This window comes from Crocuta crocuta, unplaced genomic scaffold (genome assembly GCF_008692635.1).
Source record: "Crocuta crocuta isolate KB4526 unplaced genomic scaffold, BGI_CrCroc_1.0 scaffold219, whole genome shotgun sequence".
NCBI classification, from domain to species: domain Eukaryota; kingdom Metazoa; phylum Chordata; class Mammalia; order Carnivora; family Hyaenidae; genus Crocuta; species Crocuta crocuta.
This window is the reverse complement of record NW_027551572.1, coordinates 7,168,530-7,183,584: the sequence shown is the minus strand read 5'-3', so window position 1 is coordinate 7,183,584 and position 15,055 is coordinate 7,168,530. Positions and strand designations below refer to the sequence as shown.

At 43.3% G+C, this 15,055-nt stretch overlaps 1 protein-coding gene across 1 annotated transcript in view; it reads right to left on the bottom strand.

The window, feature by feature from the left end:
- Window positions 1-5,072: 5,072 nt before the first annotated feature.
- The window catches only part of MAP3K20 (mitogen-activated protein kinase kinase kinase 20), a 177,979-nt gene continuing 167,996 nt past the window's right edge, over window positions 5,073-15,055 (bottom strand). Inside the window, exons 19-20 of the mRNA XM_077751112.1 lie at window positions 12,865-13,015; window positions 5,073-7,325 (exon numbers count right to left, since the gene is read on the bottom strand). Of these exons, the coding sequence (XP_077607238.1) occupies window positions 6,625-7,325; window positions 12,865-13,015 (852 nt within the window). The 3' untranslated portion in view covers window positions 5,073-6,624. The remainder of the gene's footprint in view (window positions 7,326-12,864; window positions 13,016-15,055) is intronic.

The window sequence follows — 15,055 nt, the reverse complement described above, 5'->3', positions numbered from 1 at the left end:
ATTTTCCATTTCTGCCCGTGTTTTGAACACATCAACTTTGGCTATGACTTCAGTGGTTGAAGAGAATGCTCTTCAGTTACTGCCGAATGACTGTGGTTTTAATAGAGTGGAGTGATCAATACCATCAACTCCCCCTTTAAATGCTAATGAATGCTTTAACGCAGCAGATGTAGACATACAGTACACTGCAGATTAAAATTGGGCACAAAATTAAATTGCTTACACATAGCAAGGAGCCAGTTTGGACATCTTGATAATCAGCCACAACCAGCTGACAGATCTTGAATTGTCCCTGCACCAACGTCAAGCCTGCCCCAGGCTCAGCCAGAGCAGAATCATCTGGCATCTGGAATGTGCCTGGTACCTTTGGGTAGGAGAAAGGAAAACTACCAGGTCAGACCTTGAGTAAAGAAAGCTTTCTGTGCTTTCAGGAGCAGTCATGGCTGCCCTGGGGAGGCAGGGCACTAAGATGAGGAACAATTGCGAGTCAGTAAAAAGGGAACTTTGGGGCTCTGGAAAGGAGAGCCTTATACTGAGACTCTATAAATGTCTAAAAAGACAATGTCTATCTGTGAATTTCTTGAACATACATAGAATTTGTATTCTCTTTTATTCCTGTGACAAGCATTTATTGAGAGCCTGTGTTTATAGTGCTATACTCTAGAGATTTAAAATAGAAAATCATACTGTTCACTATGATACAAAAAGCTGTTTCTTGGGAAAAAATAGGCTGACCCTTTCCCTGGGAGACTTGACATATCCACAATCCGCTGTCAGTGATAAGCCCCAAATTTAATCAGTATCTCAGAGCTCTCAGGGGCCAACTCCCATTGGCAAAGCTCACAAATGGCTGATGTATAAAGTCAGGATGGCAATTATTTTAACACTAGAAATGCAACTCTAAAGTGGATTGGAGATTCCTGGTAAAGTCACTTAATGAGTAGAGGATTAGAACAAGAATTTAGATGATTTATAGGTCTGCTAGCCTGATTAATAAATTAATCATTTAATGCATTCATTCAACAAATAGACTTGAGTACCAACTGTATGGTGGGATACACTGACCATCAAGAGAGGCACAGTCCCTTGCCTTCATAGATCTGATAGCCTAGTAAGGAATACAGGTAACCAAATTTGGGGACAATTATAACAGTGGGGAATACATATGATTGGATAATCAAAAGGTTCTCATGAGGGAAGGCCTTACCCAGACCTGGGGATCTTGGAAGGTGTCCTGGAGGCAGTGACATCTTAGCAGAGAGCTGAAGGATGACCTAGCCACACAGTGCAAGGGAAACTGGATGGAGGGATGACCAGTTCTGAAGACAAGAAGGAACACGGTGGCAATTCACTGTGACTAGAGCATGGTATTGGATGGCCGTGGGGAGAGGCAAATGGCGATGCAGAAGAGCGGGATCATATGACCGTCTCCACAGCAGGTTCATATTTCCCCAACTGAATGGATTCTCACATCTGTTTGGAAGGGGTTCTCCTGGGCAATATTGTCCTGCTTAAGGGGTCTCCGTGCATGACTGCACAGATGTGCCTGGCATGAAGGCCTGGTGTGGATAGCATGGCTAACCTTTTCCTTTGTGGCTCACTTCATCCTGGGCTTCCACGACTGACCACCTCTGGCTGTCTCCAAACCTGTCTCCAAACCTATCCCCCAACCCTCCCACCACCTCTGAAAGACTCAGACTCTCTTTGTATCTCCTCGTACGTCCAGTCTGATTTGCAAACACGTTCTTCGGATCTGGGAAATATTGGAGCATTTGTGGCCATTCCATTGACCACATCTCAGAAGTTAATCTTGCTTTCCTGTCGACACACTCTTGGGCAGCCCCGCACTGTTCTCACAGAGGACCTCCAGGGGAGCGGGTTTGAAGGGTTGAGTAGGTATGCTAGGGAGTGAGTGATGAAAGGCCCGCAAGGGGAGTACAGAATGGGGAAAGTCATTGGAATGTGGAGGGAGAAGCAGAGTGTCCCCTGGATCTTGAGTCCTGAGTGGGATTTCTCTAGTGGTAAGGGAGGAATCTGGGCACTGGGGAGACTTCTGAGGATATGGATCATTGGTTCTGGAGAGTAAATCTTGATTTTGGTTTTGTACGAGTCTTCTTCATTCTTTAACCCTCTTGATTTGGCCATGCGTTATTCGGCCAGCTCATTAGTCAAAGGGAAAGGGCAACTGAGTAAGAAGCCACTGGTGCCTGCTCCGCTGAAGTCTGAACAAGTTTGACCGTGGACCTGGCATTTTTTCCACCTCTGGAATCTTAGAGACCAGTTTCAGTAATAGCAAAGAGAGGTGGGCGCAGGGCTTATGCTCTGACTTCCCCAGGGCATCACACTCTGTCTGGCCTACCTATAGCCTCTCAAGGCAAGAGATTTTATAAGCCTCCTAAGTACAGTGTCTATAATTTAAACTTTCAGTGATGCTGGATCCTGAACAAGTTGGCACAACCAAATCTTGGCATCCTATAACTGAGCAGTTTCTGAGAGCCAAAATTTCAGAAGCATGCGGTATCTGTACCAGCTTGTTGAGGCAAAATGATAGATTATGGAGAATGCACTTATAAAACTTATAAAGAAACTGGTACTTCTGAAATGGAAACATCTCAGTGACGTCACAATGCCCAGAGCCGTGTCCCGGATGTTCTGGCTCTGCCACTTTATAGTACCGGATGTTTTGAGTTCCCTAGGACATATGACTCTATGGATGAAAAATTTTTATCAAAACTATATAACGGTTGAGAATTTTTTTTCAAGAATTCCATGAAGTGAATGTCATTGTCCATTTAATTTCCTGATTTTCTATCCAACATAAAATTGCTTCTCATTTTTTTTTTAATGTTTATTTTTGAGAGAGAGAGACAGTGTGAGTAGGGGAGGGTCAGAGAGAGAGGGAGACACAGAATCTGAAACAGGCTCCAGGCTCTGAGCTAGCTGTCAGCACAGAGCCTGATGCGGGGCTCAAACTCAGGAACGACGAGATCATGACCTAGGCTGAACTTGGATGCTTAACCTTAACCAGCTGAGCCACCCAGGCACCCCTGTCTCTTGTTTTTATATTAAATTTTTTATTGTACCAATTTTTTCTCCACAGGATCAGTTCTTTCCAGTACCGATCCAGTAAATTTTTTATCGAAGGTTTTATATATCAAAAGTTGTTTTGTTCAAATTTCACCGGTTATCTCTTGTGGCCTCTGTGGGTACTCTTTTGTGGCCATAGTTCCTTAATCTAATTTTCCCAGGTCAGATTTTATCATTCTCAATTTCACTGTGAATAGTTTTCAATACTGCAGTGTGTGATGATTTTTATGAACTATATTCATTATTAATTGGTTGAAAGTAATTGTTAGTTTATATTTATTTCTAAAGTTAGTCCCTGATAATCTTCAGTTTTCCTTTACAGATTTGAGATTATTTGATTATTCAAACTATTTCTATAGAACTGCTAATTCAGTGACTTTGCTAAAGGCAAACTATCTTGCTTTGTTTGGGCTGAGCCTACACGGGAGTGACCCACAGAGATTCAGCAGTTCAGATCCTGTCAAAAGCCTGTTTCCGAACCACTAAATCCCCACATTTAGAGATGCTCAACTCAAGATATATTTTCTTAATTTGTTTCTACTAGAACTTTTTCTCTTAAAATATCCTTTTTGTTGTTGTTAATTGAGCCTCTTGTAAGTTCTACAGTTTCTCATTGTTGGCAACTGATTTAGTTGGACGGAAAAAAAGTCCTGTTAATCCTTGCCCTGCTCTTATTTCCTCTTTCAACCTGGCAAGCAACTGTTGGTCAATAAGCATCATTAGAAAGAGGGAAAAAAAAAAGAGAACATCCAACTCTTCTTATACCAAGAAGCAGATTCCAGATGTTCTATTTTCATTTTGACTGGGAGCATTGATGCTACTAAGTATTTTCCAAGAGGTATTACAGAGTGGTCAGTTTTGTGTGCTCTTGGAATAACCAATTTGTGATTAGCTACTACACTAAACAGAGCTGAGGTCATTAAGTCATTTGACTACCAGCCTGGATTCTCTAACCCATAGCCCAGGAAATCAAGTAGAGAAAATAGCCTGTAACAGGCAATCATTTGTGTAACACGTTTTAAGCTCGAGTCTTAAACAATTCTCCAAAATGCCCATTTTGGTTAGTAATTAAAGCCATACTCTGTGTTCCTTTCAGACTGACTTAGTTAAGACTCTGTTCTATGTTGAGCCACTTATCCAAAATTTCTAATCAAAGAAATGTTATTGCTTATTTGGAAGCAGCATGCCATTATGATAGCATACATTCTATTAGCCCATTTTTCTTTAAATTTAAACTCAAAGGACAAGGGGAAAAGAAAATTGAAAACAGGCCATAGTTGCTATCAGCTTTGTGAGAAAGGATCACAGTGGAGGTTAGAACCTTAGAGACGGTGGTTATCCGTATGGAAAAGAGCACCTTGCTCTCTGATTTGAACATTCCCCATTGCTTTTGCTTATAAATGCAGGTGGCAAACAGTACAACTTACAAAACTGAATTGTTGCCTCAATGTTTAGGTCACAGCTTCCCTTGTAAATAAAGGTCATTTCCTATAACCTTGACTTTAGTGCTTCCCAAATAGGGTTTCCCCCGCTAGGCCTCAGGCAGTGTGTTAGGGCAGAGCTGCTTCTCTGGGAATATGCACACTTACTTGATGACTGGTTTCTATTAAAAGAGAACTCAACCCCATAGAATTATCACTGTGGCGGGGCGCCTGGGTGGCTTAGTCGGTTAAGCGTCCGACTTTCGCTTAGGTCATGATCTCGCGGTTCGTGGGTTCGAGCCCCGTGTCGGGCTCTGTGCTGACTGCCAGCTCAGAGCCTGGAGCCTGTTTCAGTCTGTGACTCCCTCTCTCTCTGACCCTCCCCTGCTCACGCTATCTCTCTCTCTCTCCTAGAAATAAATAAAAAACATTAAAAATTTTAAAAAAAAGAATTATCACTGTGGCATTTGAATTTCTACAGAGCATTGAGAGTCCTGTGCAGGGCAAAGGACACGTGATATTCAGGGCTAATGAATGTTGAACAGAACCTCAGAATGTGTTGGAATGTAACATTTATTTTTGACATAAAAGTTTGTTTCCTCCTGACTTTCTGATTTGTAAACAATGAAGAATTTCCCAAGTTGGATCTCACAATTCCTGTCCTGAACGGCAGGCAGTTTCCTCCCACCTGTACCGTTTACCTCTTTACCCCTAGCTGCTTCGAGCTTTCTTGCTGCAAGGATGGTATTTACTGTCTTTTTCTAACAAGGCTGTTGGTAATTTTAAATTTCTTTGGCTTGTGGCTTGTGACGTTATTATCCCACTCTGTGTCTGTTTTCTTTCAGATTTTAGATTTCTGACATCCCAGGAGGTCTTTATGGACTGTTGTTTTTTTCCCTCTTTGCTTCTCCTTTAGTAAAATGTAGAAAATAATATTCAAAAGCAGTCCCTGGGAGCTTTGGAAAAGCAGTAACCACAGATCTCCTAGGCAGTTTAGATCTTTGGTTTCTGATGAGTCTTAATGAAGGAGATAAGCATCATAATCAACATTAAGTTCAATAACCTCTCTTATTGCCTAAAAATGATAAGCCAAAATCACTTCGGCTCTGACCATGATAAGAATCCAAATACCTTACTAAATGAATACTAACCCAGCAGTGTCCAGAGGTGGGTAAGGCAAGTGACGTCCTTGCCTGGGGCACAAAATTTAAGGAGGCCTCAAGGAAAACAACAAAAAACTCCCAACATCTCAGTAATCAAGATAAATGATAGTTTAATGCAATATTTTTTTTAAATTACTTCAAAAATTCATGATGAACAAAATATCAAAGTTTTAAAATAGGATCTACAGTAACAGTGCCTTGCCAAGCCAAACTGGAGTCTGAGACCAGAGGGAAAATCAGTAACACTGATCCTATATTTATGTAGAATTTTGACTGTATATCATAGAATTAAAAAAAAATTTTTAATGTTTTATTTATTTCTGAAAGAGAGAGATATAGCGTGAGCAGGGGAGGGTCAGAGAAAGAGAGAGAGAGAGACACAGAATCTGAAGCAGGCTCCAGGCTCTGAGTTCTCAGCACAGAACCTGATGCGGGGCTCGAACCCACGAACTGTGAGATCATGACCTGAGCCGAAGTCGGACACTTAACCGACTGAGCCACCCAGGCGCCCCAAGAATTTTTGCGTTAATTTTCATTTATTTAACTCTTGCATTAGAATATTGTGTATCTTGAATACTGAGCTTCCTGATACCCCCTTAACTTTTGCACCCCAAGCTAGTGCCCCATTGAACCTCACCCCGGCCCAGGCCCTGCTAACCAGATTGGCGGTAGTTAGGGAAATGAGGTGGCATCTCCCCTCCTCTCACAATGTTACTTCGGGGGTGCGGGGGTGCCGGTTTGTATAGTTATGTTGAAGTCTGGTTATCATCCTGGGGCAACCAACACCCATCATTTTAGCTGTGGTTTGGGTGTAGTCTCAATTAGAAGGCATTTCCTAAATCCAGAAATGGGAAAGTTGTCTTTTTGTTAATTCTGTCTGAAGGTATTATCAAAATCCATTACATCTTAAAAAAGAAAAGAGAAAACTTGTTTAAGAAAACGTCTCCAGTTCATCAAAAGTTTCTCCTTCCCCGGTAGTTTCCTCTGGCTCTTTCCCTGTTAGTCTTGGCAGGAGAGGGCCTGTGAGGTTTCTTCCGGTATTCCACTTTGGTCCATCCTCCTTCGCTGACTTTGCTGTCCTCTTCGCTGGCTCTTGAGTCCGTCTCCGCATGCAGAGGCATCCCCGGTATGGTCCTGGACCGGTGGCAGTCACTTGGGCTTCTCTTGAAGTCAGGCGACTGGTAAGTATTGAGTGCTGACTGAGAAACGCTGTAGAACTTTCCAGAATACCTTTCTCTTGAAGGAGTGGAATGCTGACTTTTCCCACTGTACCTTCCCCTAGGAGAAGAATTGAGTGATACACTACCACGGTCGTATTTGTTCTTGCTTCTCTCTGAGTACCGACCCCTCTCTAAAGAGTTGTCACTTGGAAGACTGGAAAAGCCACTGTCCCTGGAGTTGAGATGCAGAGAAGAGAAGTTTTTGGTCAGTCCATACTGAGTAGGAGAGGAGCTTCTGGATTGGTTTATAGGTGTAATCTGTTGATACTTAATGGGCACCTGGGTCCGCCTTACAGCAGCAGCATAGGAATCCTGGTTATTGAAATATGGGAAGAACTGTGACCCCAGAATTGGATTGCTCTGAGAGCGCTGTAAGGAAGTGTCGGATACAATCTGCCTCATCCTCAGAGTGTCCAGCCACTGGCGATCGGCACCTGCAGAGGAAATGGAAATGAGCATCTTTCAAGCTACCGTAAAGCTGCAGGCCTAATTCATAACAATTCAAGCCTGTTTGGGATGCATTCAGAGAAGTTCTAGGCTAGGTATAAGGACATTCTCTTTATTATGAGAAACACTTTAAAAAATAAGGGTGTTTGCACTTACTGCGTATATGTTATATGCTTGGCATTGTTCCATAGGCTTTACTTACATGACCTTATTTAATCCTCAATAATCTTCTCCGGTAAGGACTAATAATCTTGTTCCATAAACCAGGAACCTGCAGCTTGGGAGGCCAGGTAACTTGCCCAAGGTCACTCAGCTAATCCCGGTCTTTCTGTATCTGAATCCCATCTTCCTCACATTTAGCCATGTTATCACTTCTAGAGATTGCTGTTGGCATGTTTGAACACTTTTTTTTTTTGAGACAGAGACAGAGCACGAGTGGGGGAGGGGCAGAGAGAGAGGGAGACACAGAATCTGAAACAGGCTCCAGGCTCTGAGCTGTCAGCACAGAGCCCAACATGGGGCTGGAACCCACAAACCATGTGATCATGACCTGAGCCGAAGTTGGACACTTAACCAACTGAGCCACACAGGAGCCCCAATGCTGTTGGCGTGTTTGGATGGTAGGGGCATGTTCAGTAAATGAAAGGCTTTTTGCAGTCAGGCACTTTTCAATCCTCAAGAACCCTCAATGCAGATAAAAGAAATTGGGTTTTAGCCGGTTGAGACAGCTAGATTTGTCTGGAAGAAAGACCATTCATGTCTCCAGAGGAGAGATTCTGAGGTCCAGGAATAAGAAATGTTTTGTTTCCCCCCACCCCATGAAAAAATGAAGCTTCACAGCAAACAGGAGTTAAGGTAAAAGAAAATGGTGAATTAACGGGAACTATTTGGCAAGCCCTATTTCAGTGAATAAGCAAGTCCCTCCCACCTTGGATCTTTTTGGCCTCCCCCAGGCCCTGAATCATATTGCCCACGCATCTTGAGCTTCCTCGTACTCCTCCCAGAGCTATTCTGGCCATGTGTGTGTCGGGTGGAGCTTCTGGAGAGGAACAGAAGCGTGCTCACTCCTTACTCCCAGCAAGCAGCCTCCCTCACTGCCCCGCACAGGTGACCCACACGTCTGAGGTGAGTGGCTTGTCCCGATACAGGTGACCTCTTGTGTCCAGACATTCCTCACAGCTTCACCCAACTGTCGTGCCTTCTTGCCTTTCCCCTTGATTTCTCTGAAACTTTAGCTTCTAACGGAGCCCTGATTTTGTCCTGCGTCCAACCCCCTCCCACAGCCATGCGCAGTGGGGGACGCCGACCACATTCTGGCTCTAGTGGCAGACTTCGACTGCACCGATGCCATCTTTAGGACTGGACAGGTTGCTCAGTTCTGGCTGAGGCAGCCTGAGGGGAAATCTGCCGGTGGCATGGAGGCTGGTCTTTGTCATCCCTGGAGACGAGAGCAGGGAATGCATCCGCCTCTTGCGGCCTCCGCGCGTTGCCGTATCTTCGTGTGGCGGCAGTGAATGTGGTGGAGGCTAGGCGGTGGGCAAAGGCACATACTGAGATGGCAGAGCGGAAGGAAGGAGAGGTGTGTTCCTGGTCCTCAGCATGGGTGAGCCAGCTTCACTCGCTGGACCTGAGCCCAGCCGCCTTCTGGACTTCTTTAGTCCAGAAAATAACCCATTTTATTACAGCCAAAGCCTGCGTGTCTGACTTTTTGCATGCCTAAATTGCTGGTCCCTCCTCCCAGTTTTTGACTCATCAGGTCAGAGGTTGGGCTTGAGAATTTGTGTTTGTTGATCCTGAGGCTACTACTGTTCCTGGGACTACACTTTGGTCCATTTGGGAGCAAGCCGGCTGAAGTTGGATTTTCTGTTACTTGCAGCTAAAAAATATATCCTAACTGGTCCAGGTGGTGTCCTCTGAGTTTTCACAGCAAAAAGGAAAAAGAAATACAAGGAAGAAGGAAGGGGGAGGCAAATTAGCTAAAACTGAAATGAACCATGGGGGGAGGGGTCACTCTCTCCTTTTATTCTGCAACCTCTCCAGTTATAATAGAGGGAAAGGTTTATCCAAAGCCATTCCACTGGGAGATTGAAGGGTACTGACTATTCCTGACTCTCTTAGAGAAATAATTTGCTTTCTTCCAAAAGATTTAGATATCCAAGAGGTACAGGACACTTGTTAGACATGTGCTCATTGTCCTCTTTGAGGAATGGCTCTACCTCGTCTCGACCCATATGGCTACAGTTCACTGCACAGGATATCCTCACCACCTGCTTCCCCCACTGGGCTCTGCTACCCACTGCCATCTCCTCCTGCTGATAGGGTTACTTGGTCCAGAAGAGAATGCTTGGGAGGGAAAAAAAAAAAAAAAAAAACAGCAACAGTCTTACTCCAGGAAATCTAGAATTGGGACTCTTGAAGTATTTGGTGATTCTCAAAGTGATGGGATTTGAACCATGTAAAACTTGGAGGCAGTTGGCAGCTATTCTGTGTCATGTGGCTGGGGAAACAGAAAACCTGCTTTTAGTAAAAGGGAAAAATATAGCAGAAGTGGAGAGAGAAGACCCCCCACAGATTTCACAGGAGTGTTGTAGGGATCAAATAGGATCATAGCAATGAAAGCCCCGTGGAAGTAAAATGTGCCCTATAAATATTAATTATTTGGGAGGGGAAAATTACGAGAGTAAGAAGTCCTTTTAAAGGTGATAGTAGGCATGCAAGATGAGATTGTTGGATTAGTAAATACAACAACTTAGAAATGCAGTGCTCTGGATAGGGGCGGCTAGTAAGACCCAACACCTATTACCGGTGTTAGTGGTGTGTAGAAACAGCTTGCCCTATGAGAGGTTTGAAAATATGTGTGTAGCTGAGAAAGACCCCGAATGGCCTAAGTAATATTGAAGAAGAAAACCAAAACGGGAGGCATCACCATCCCAGACTTTAAAGCCTCTACTACAAAGCTGTCATCATCAAGACAGTATGGTACCGGCATAAAAACAGACACATAGACCAATGGAACAGAATAGAGAACTCAGAATTGGACCCACAAATGTATGGCCAACTAATCTTTGACAAAGCGGGAAAGAGTATCCAATGGAAAAAAGACAGCCTCTTTAACAGATGGTGTTGGGAGAACTGGACAGCAACATGCAGAAGAATGAAACTAGATCACTTTCTCACACCATACACAAAAATAAACTCAAAATGGATAAAGGACCTGAATGTGAGACAGGAAACCATCAAAACCCTAGAGGAGAAAGCAGGAAACAACCTCCTTGACCTCCACTGCAGACATTTCTTACTTGACACATCCCCAAAGGCAAGGGAATCAAGAGCAAAAATGAACTATTGGGACCTCATCAAGATAAAAAGCTTCTGCAGGGCAAAGGAAACAATCAATAAAATGAATAGGCAACTGACAGAATGGGAGAAGATAGTTGCAAATGACATATCAGATAAAGGGCTAGTATCCAAAATCTATAAGGAACTCACCAAACTCCACACCCGGAAAACAAATAATCCAGTGAAGAAATGGTCAGAAGACATGAACAGACACTTGTCCAAGAGGACACCCAGATAGCTAACAGACATATGAAACGATTCTCAGCATCCCTCATCATCAGGGAAATACAAATCCAAACCACACTGAGAAACCAGCTCACGCCAGTCAGAGTGGCTAAAATGAACAAATCAGGAGACTATAGATGCTGGCGAGGATGTGGAGAAACGGGCACCCTCCTACACTGTTGGTGGGAATGTAAACTGGTACAGCCCCTCTGGAAAACAGTGTGGAGGTTCCTCAGGAAACTAACAATAGAACTCCCCTATGACCCAGCAATAGCACTGCTAGGAATTTACCCAAGGGATACAGAAATGCTGATGCATAGGAGCACATGTACCCCAATGTTCATAGCAGCACTCTCCACAATAGCTAAAACATGGAAAGAGCCTAAGTGTCCATCAACAGACGAATGGATCAAGAAGATGTGGTTTATCTATACAATGGAATTCTATGTGGCAATGAGAAAGAATGAAATCTGGCCATGTGTAGCAACATGGATGGAACTTGAGAGTGTTATGCTGAGCGAAATAAGTCAGGCAGAGAAGGGCAGATACCATATGTTTGCACATATAGGTGGATTAGGAGGAACTTAATGGAGGACCATGGCAGAGATGAAGGAGGAAAATAGTGGGGGAGAGGGAGGGAGGCAAACCATGAGAGACTCTTGAATGCTGAGAACAAACTGAGGGCTGATGGGGGTGGGGGAGAGGGGAAAGGGGGTGATGGGCATGGAGGAGGGCACTTGTGGGGATGAGCACTGGGTGTTATATGGAAACCAATCTGACAATAAACTATTTAAGAAAAAAAAAAGGAAAATATGTGTGTAGCTGAGAAGGCTTGAACTGATGAAAACTCCAGTCACAGTGGCCAGAATGTCTTCTCATGATTCATTGTGAAAGAAAATAACCAAATCAACTGTGTTGATGAAGAAAGGCGGGTCCAGTGTGCTGTCAAAAATTGGTTGATGGGTTTCAAGTACCGCCCAGGATGCTGGCCCCTCCCGGCTGGCCGACATATGAAAAGATCTGGTCTGGTTTTTAAGCCAGTCCTGAGAGTAGAGGATGGTTAGCTAGGCTCTCATAACTCAGTGACAGCAGTCATTAGGGTACTTTGTTTCCATGCCACCAAAGAACCTTCTGATAAGGCTTCCCAGGTATAGTTTCTTACCAGGAAAAATAATGCACTGATCAGGAAACTCGTATTTCTGGTTCCTTGGGCAGGTATATTTCTCCTGGTAAAAAGTGAATTGCATGGGGGCTTATACACCCATCTCCCACGCATCTGTTAGCTTGTTGCAGTCCCACAGAGCCTAACTCCGGGTTGTATTAGAGTTTCTAGATGTCTACGAAGGTGAAAGTCAAGACCTCTTCCCTGAATCTACCAAATAATGACCAATTTAACAGCAAGGCAGTCAGCCTTCCCCTGTATAATTTCTAAATTGTTTCAGTGTAGCATCTGTAATTACTGTCACCACTGTCCATCATATGCCTTTCATGTCTTCTCTTTCTCTGTCCTCCCTTACCTTTATTATTTCCCTCTCTTCCTCCCTTCCTCCTATCATTGTTATGCTTTGATGTATCCATGGTGTTCAGGATGCAAGAAATTGCCCCAGTAATAGCATTGGTTTCACAGGAATGTTTGCATGACACAAAAGGTTCATATCTGTCTCTGATTTGGGAGGCTAAATACGTCAGTGTATAAATAGACACATACTTATTTACCAGGATAACATAATTATTAATTTCCATCTTTATCATAGTTATGCAAATACTGAAATTTATTACAATATGCTAATATTTATAAGTCCAGAATCACTGCTGTTCATATAGTCTGTTTATAAGACCAATATTCTAAAAATAGAAGAAGGAAGTCTTATATTGTCTGTTCACAGACTGGCACTTATCCCTGGTATGAGAAGTTGATATTTAAGGTTTTGGAATCTAGTCTAATACACATCTCTAACTTACTTGAGTCAGACCTGCTTCTAGAGCTGCCCTCTAAGTTGGGGAGTAGTGTCTGAATGGCAAGCTGAACGGCTTTCACTTCATCCTGAGGTTTCGTTCTATTCCACTGAATTGAGTGGACATGTTTAGTGCTCTTTGCAGCTCTAACGTCACTCTGTTAAAAAAAAAAAAAAAAAGAGAAACTTAAAACGAAATGCTTGTGCTTATAAAACAAGAAGAAAAGAACTTAAGTTATTATGTCACTCCCATTTAACTCCTGAGAACACTATTATCATAATGTATTAGGTGAAATATTTGAACAGCCTGCCTAAATTTGGTAATCTGATTAAAAGGAAAATGTTTTGGGGCACTGGGGTGGCTCAGTCAGTTAAGCGTCCGACTTCAGCTGAGGTCATAATCTCACGGTTCATGGGTTCGAGCCCCACATCAGGCTCTGTGCTGACAGCTCAGAGCCTGGAGCCTGTCTTCGAATTCTGTGACCCTTGCCTGCTCATGCTGTCTCTATCGCTCTCTCAAAAAGAAATAAAACATTAAAATTAAAAAAAAAAATTTTAAATAAAAGGAAAATGTTTTCTTTTGAATTTGAGAGAGAGCGCGCACGTGTGCATGCACAAGAGCAGGGGAGGGATAGAGAAAGAGGAGAGAGAGAATCCCAAGCAGGCTCCATGCTGTCAGCCCAGAACCCAATGTGGGGCTTGAACATGACCCAGAAATCATAACCTGAACCAAAATCAAGAGTCAGATGCCTAACTGACTAAGCCACCCAGGCACCCCTAAAAGGAAAGTTTTGGCCACTTTATTCCTTAGTGGATTATAGTCGTTCAAACTGTGGTTATCATCTCCCAGAATTTATTCTATCTAGCAAACCTCAACTTACCTTTTTGCTTACTGAGGAATGAAAAACAGTTTCTTCTGTTTAGAGTGCTTGAAGACAGATTTGAATACATAAAAATCTGACCCCTATTTTGCCCACAACTGCCTTTGATCATCAGAGTAACTAAGTGAGTATGGGCACCTTGGTGGACTGATTATCCCCATGAAGGGTACGCGGTACCAGATGGAAAAGTGAGACTAGGTAGGGAGTTAAAAATAAGGACTAGAGAAAGGAGAAGATACCAAAATCAAGACACAGCTGCCTTTTCATCCTGAAACCCTTCATCACTGAGTGTCACAAATCAGGTTCAAGAGCCTCTCAGGCTTCTACATGGTTATGAAAATATGTTTAAAAAACCCTGCAGTGACCATTACAGACACAGGTAGCACATCATCACAGAGTATGAGAAGAAGGAGGAAGAGGAGGAAGAAGAGGAAGGAGAGAGGAGAAGAAAAGTTACTAAAAAGAAGGCTTTCCTGCATAGTGGGGGCTGGTCAACGGGTTCCAGAATAGTCTAGATTCCATGTTCCTCAGGACGAAGCAACTGCTCTTATTTAGGTTTTGTGTCCTACAAGCAGCACTTTGACAGTTAATGCTATTTCTCAGCCTTGACAAGCTGTGCTCCCTGGCTGGTGAGGATAAGGAACTGTTGTAATACTCTGTGGCTGCCAGCATCAGGTCCACCCGGATAAGTGGACTGACCAGAGTATGGGTTTCTAACGCTGAATCAAAGCCAATCTGGCAGCTCAGAAGACCATCACAATGCAACAGTGCACGGAGTCCAATTTAAGGCCGACTTCCTTCCTCTTACTGCTGGGAAGGGAACAGGTCGGACAGCTGAGGAAGAATGGAAACTGCATTTATAGTCAGAGAACCTGGGTGTGGCTCCACCGACTACCCCAGACCTCAGAACCTCCTCCTATCTCTCTGAGCCTGTTTTCCCTCACTGCCAAATGAAGCTAATGCTGCCTATCTCCCAGTATTTCTATAAGGTTAATGAGAAAAAAAACAGGTTAAACTCCTGTTATAGTGCCTAGATCTTAGGGAAACCTTACTAAATGTTTCCTGAATGAATAATCAAATGAATGAATGAAGCGTGTCCTTTTGATGGCAGATGCATACTAATATAATATCTCCACGTGTCATGAGGCTGTGCTCTACTTCTTCCCTTCCACCCTGTTCTGCATGGTTTCTCCACCTTGTAAAGCATTTTGTCCCTCCAACCATGTAGATATTGCTGATTTTTAAAAAAAATTTTTTTAATGTTTATTCATTTTTGAGGGAGAGACGGAGAGAGAGAGTGTGAGCAGGTTAGGGCAG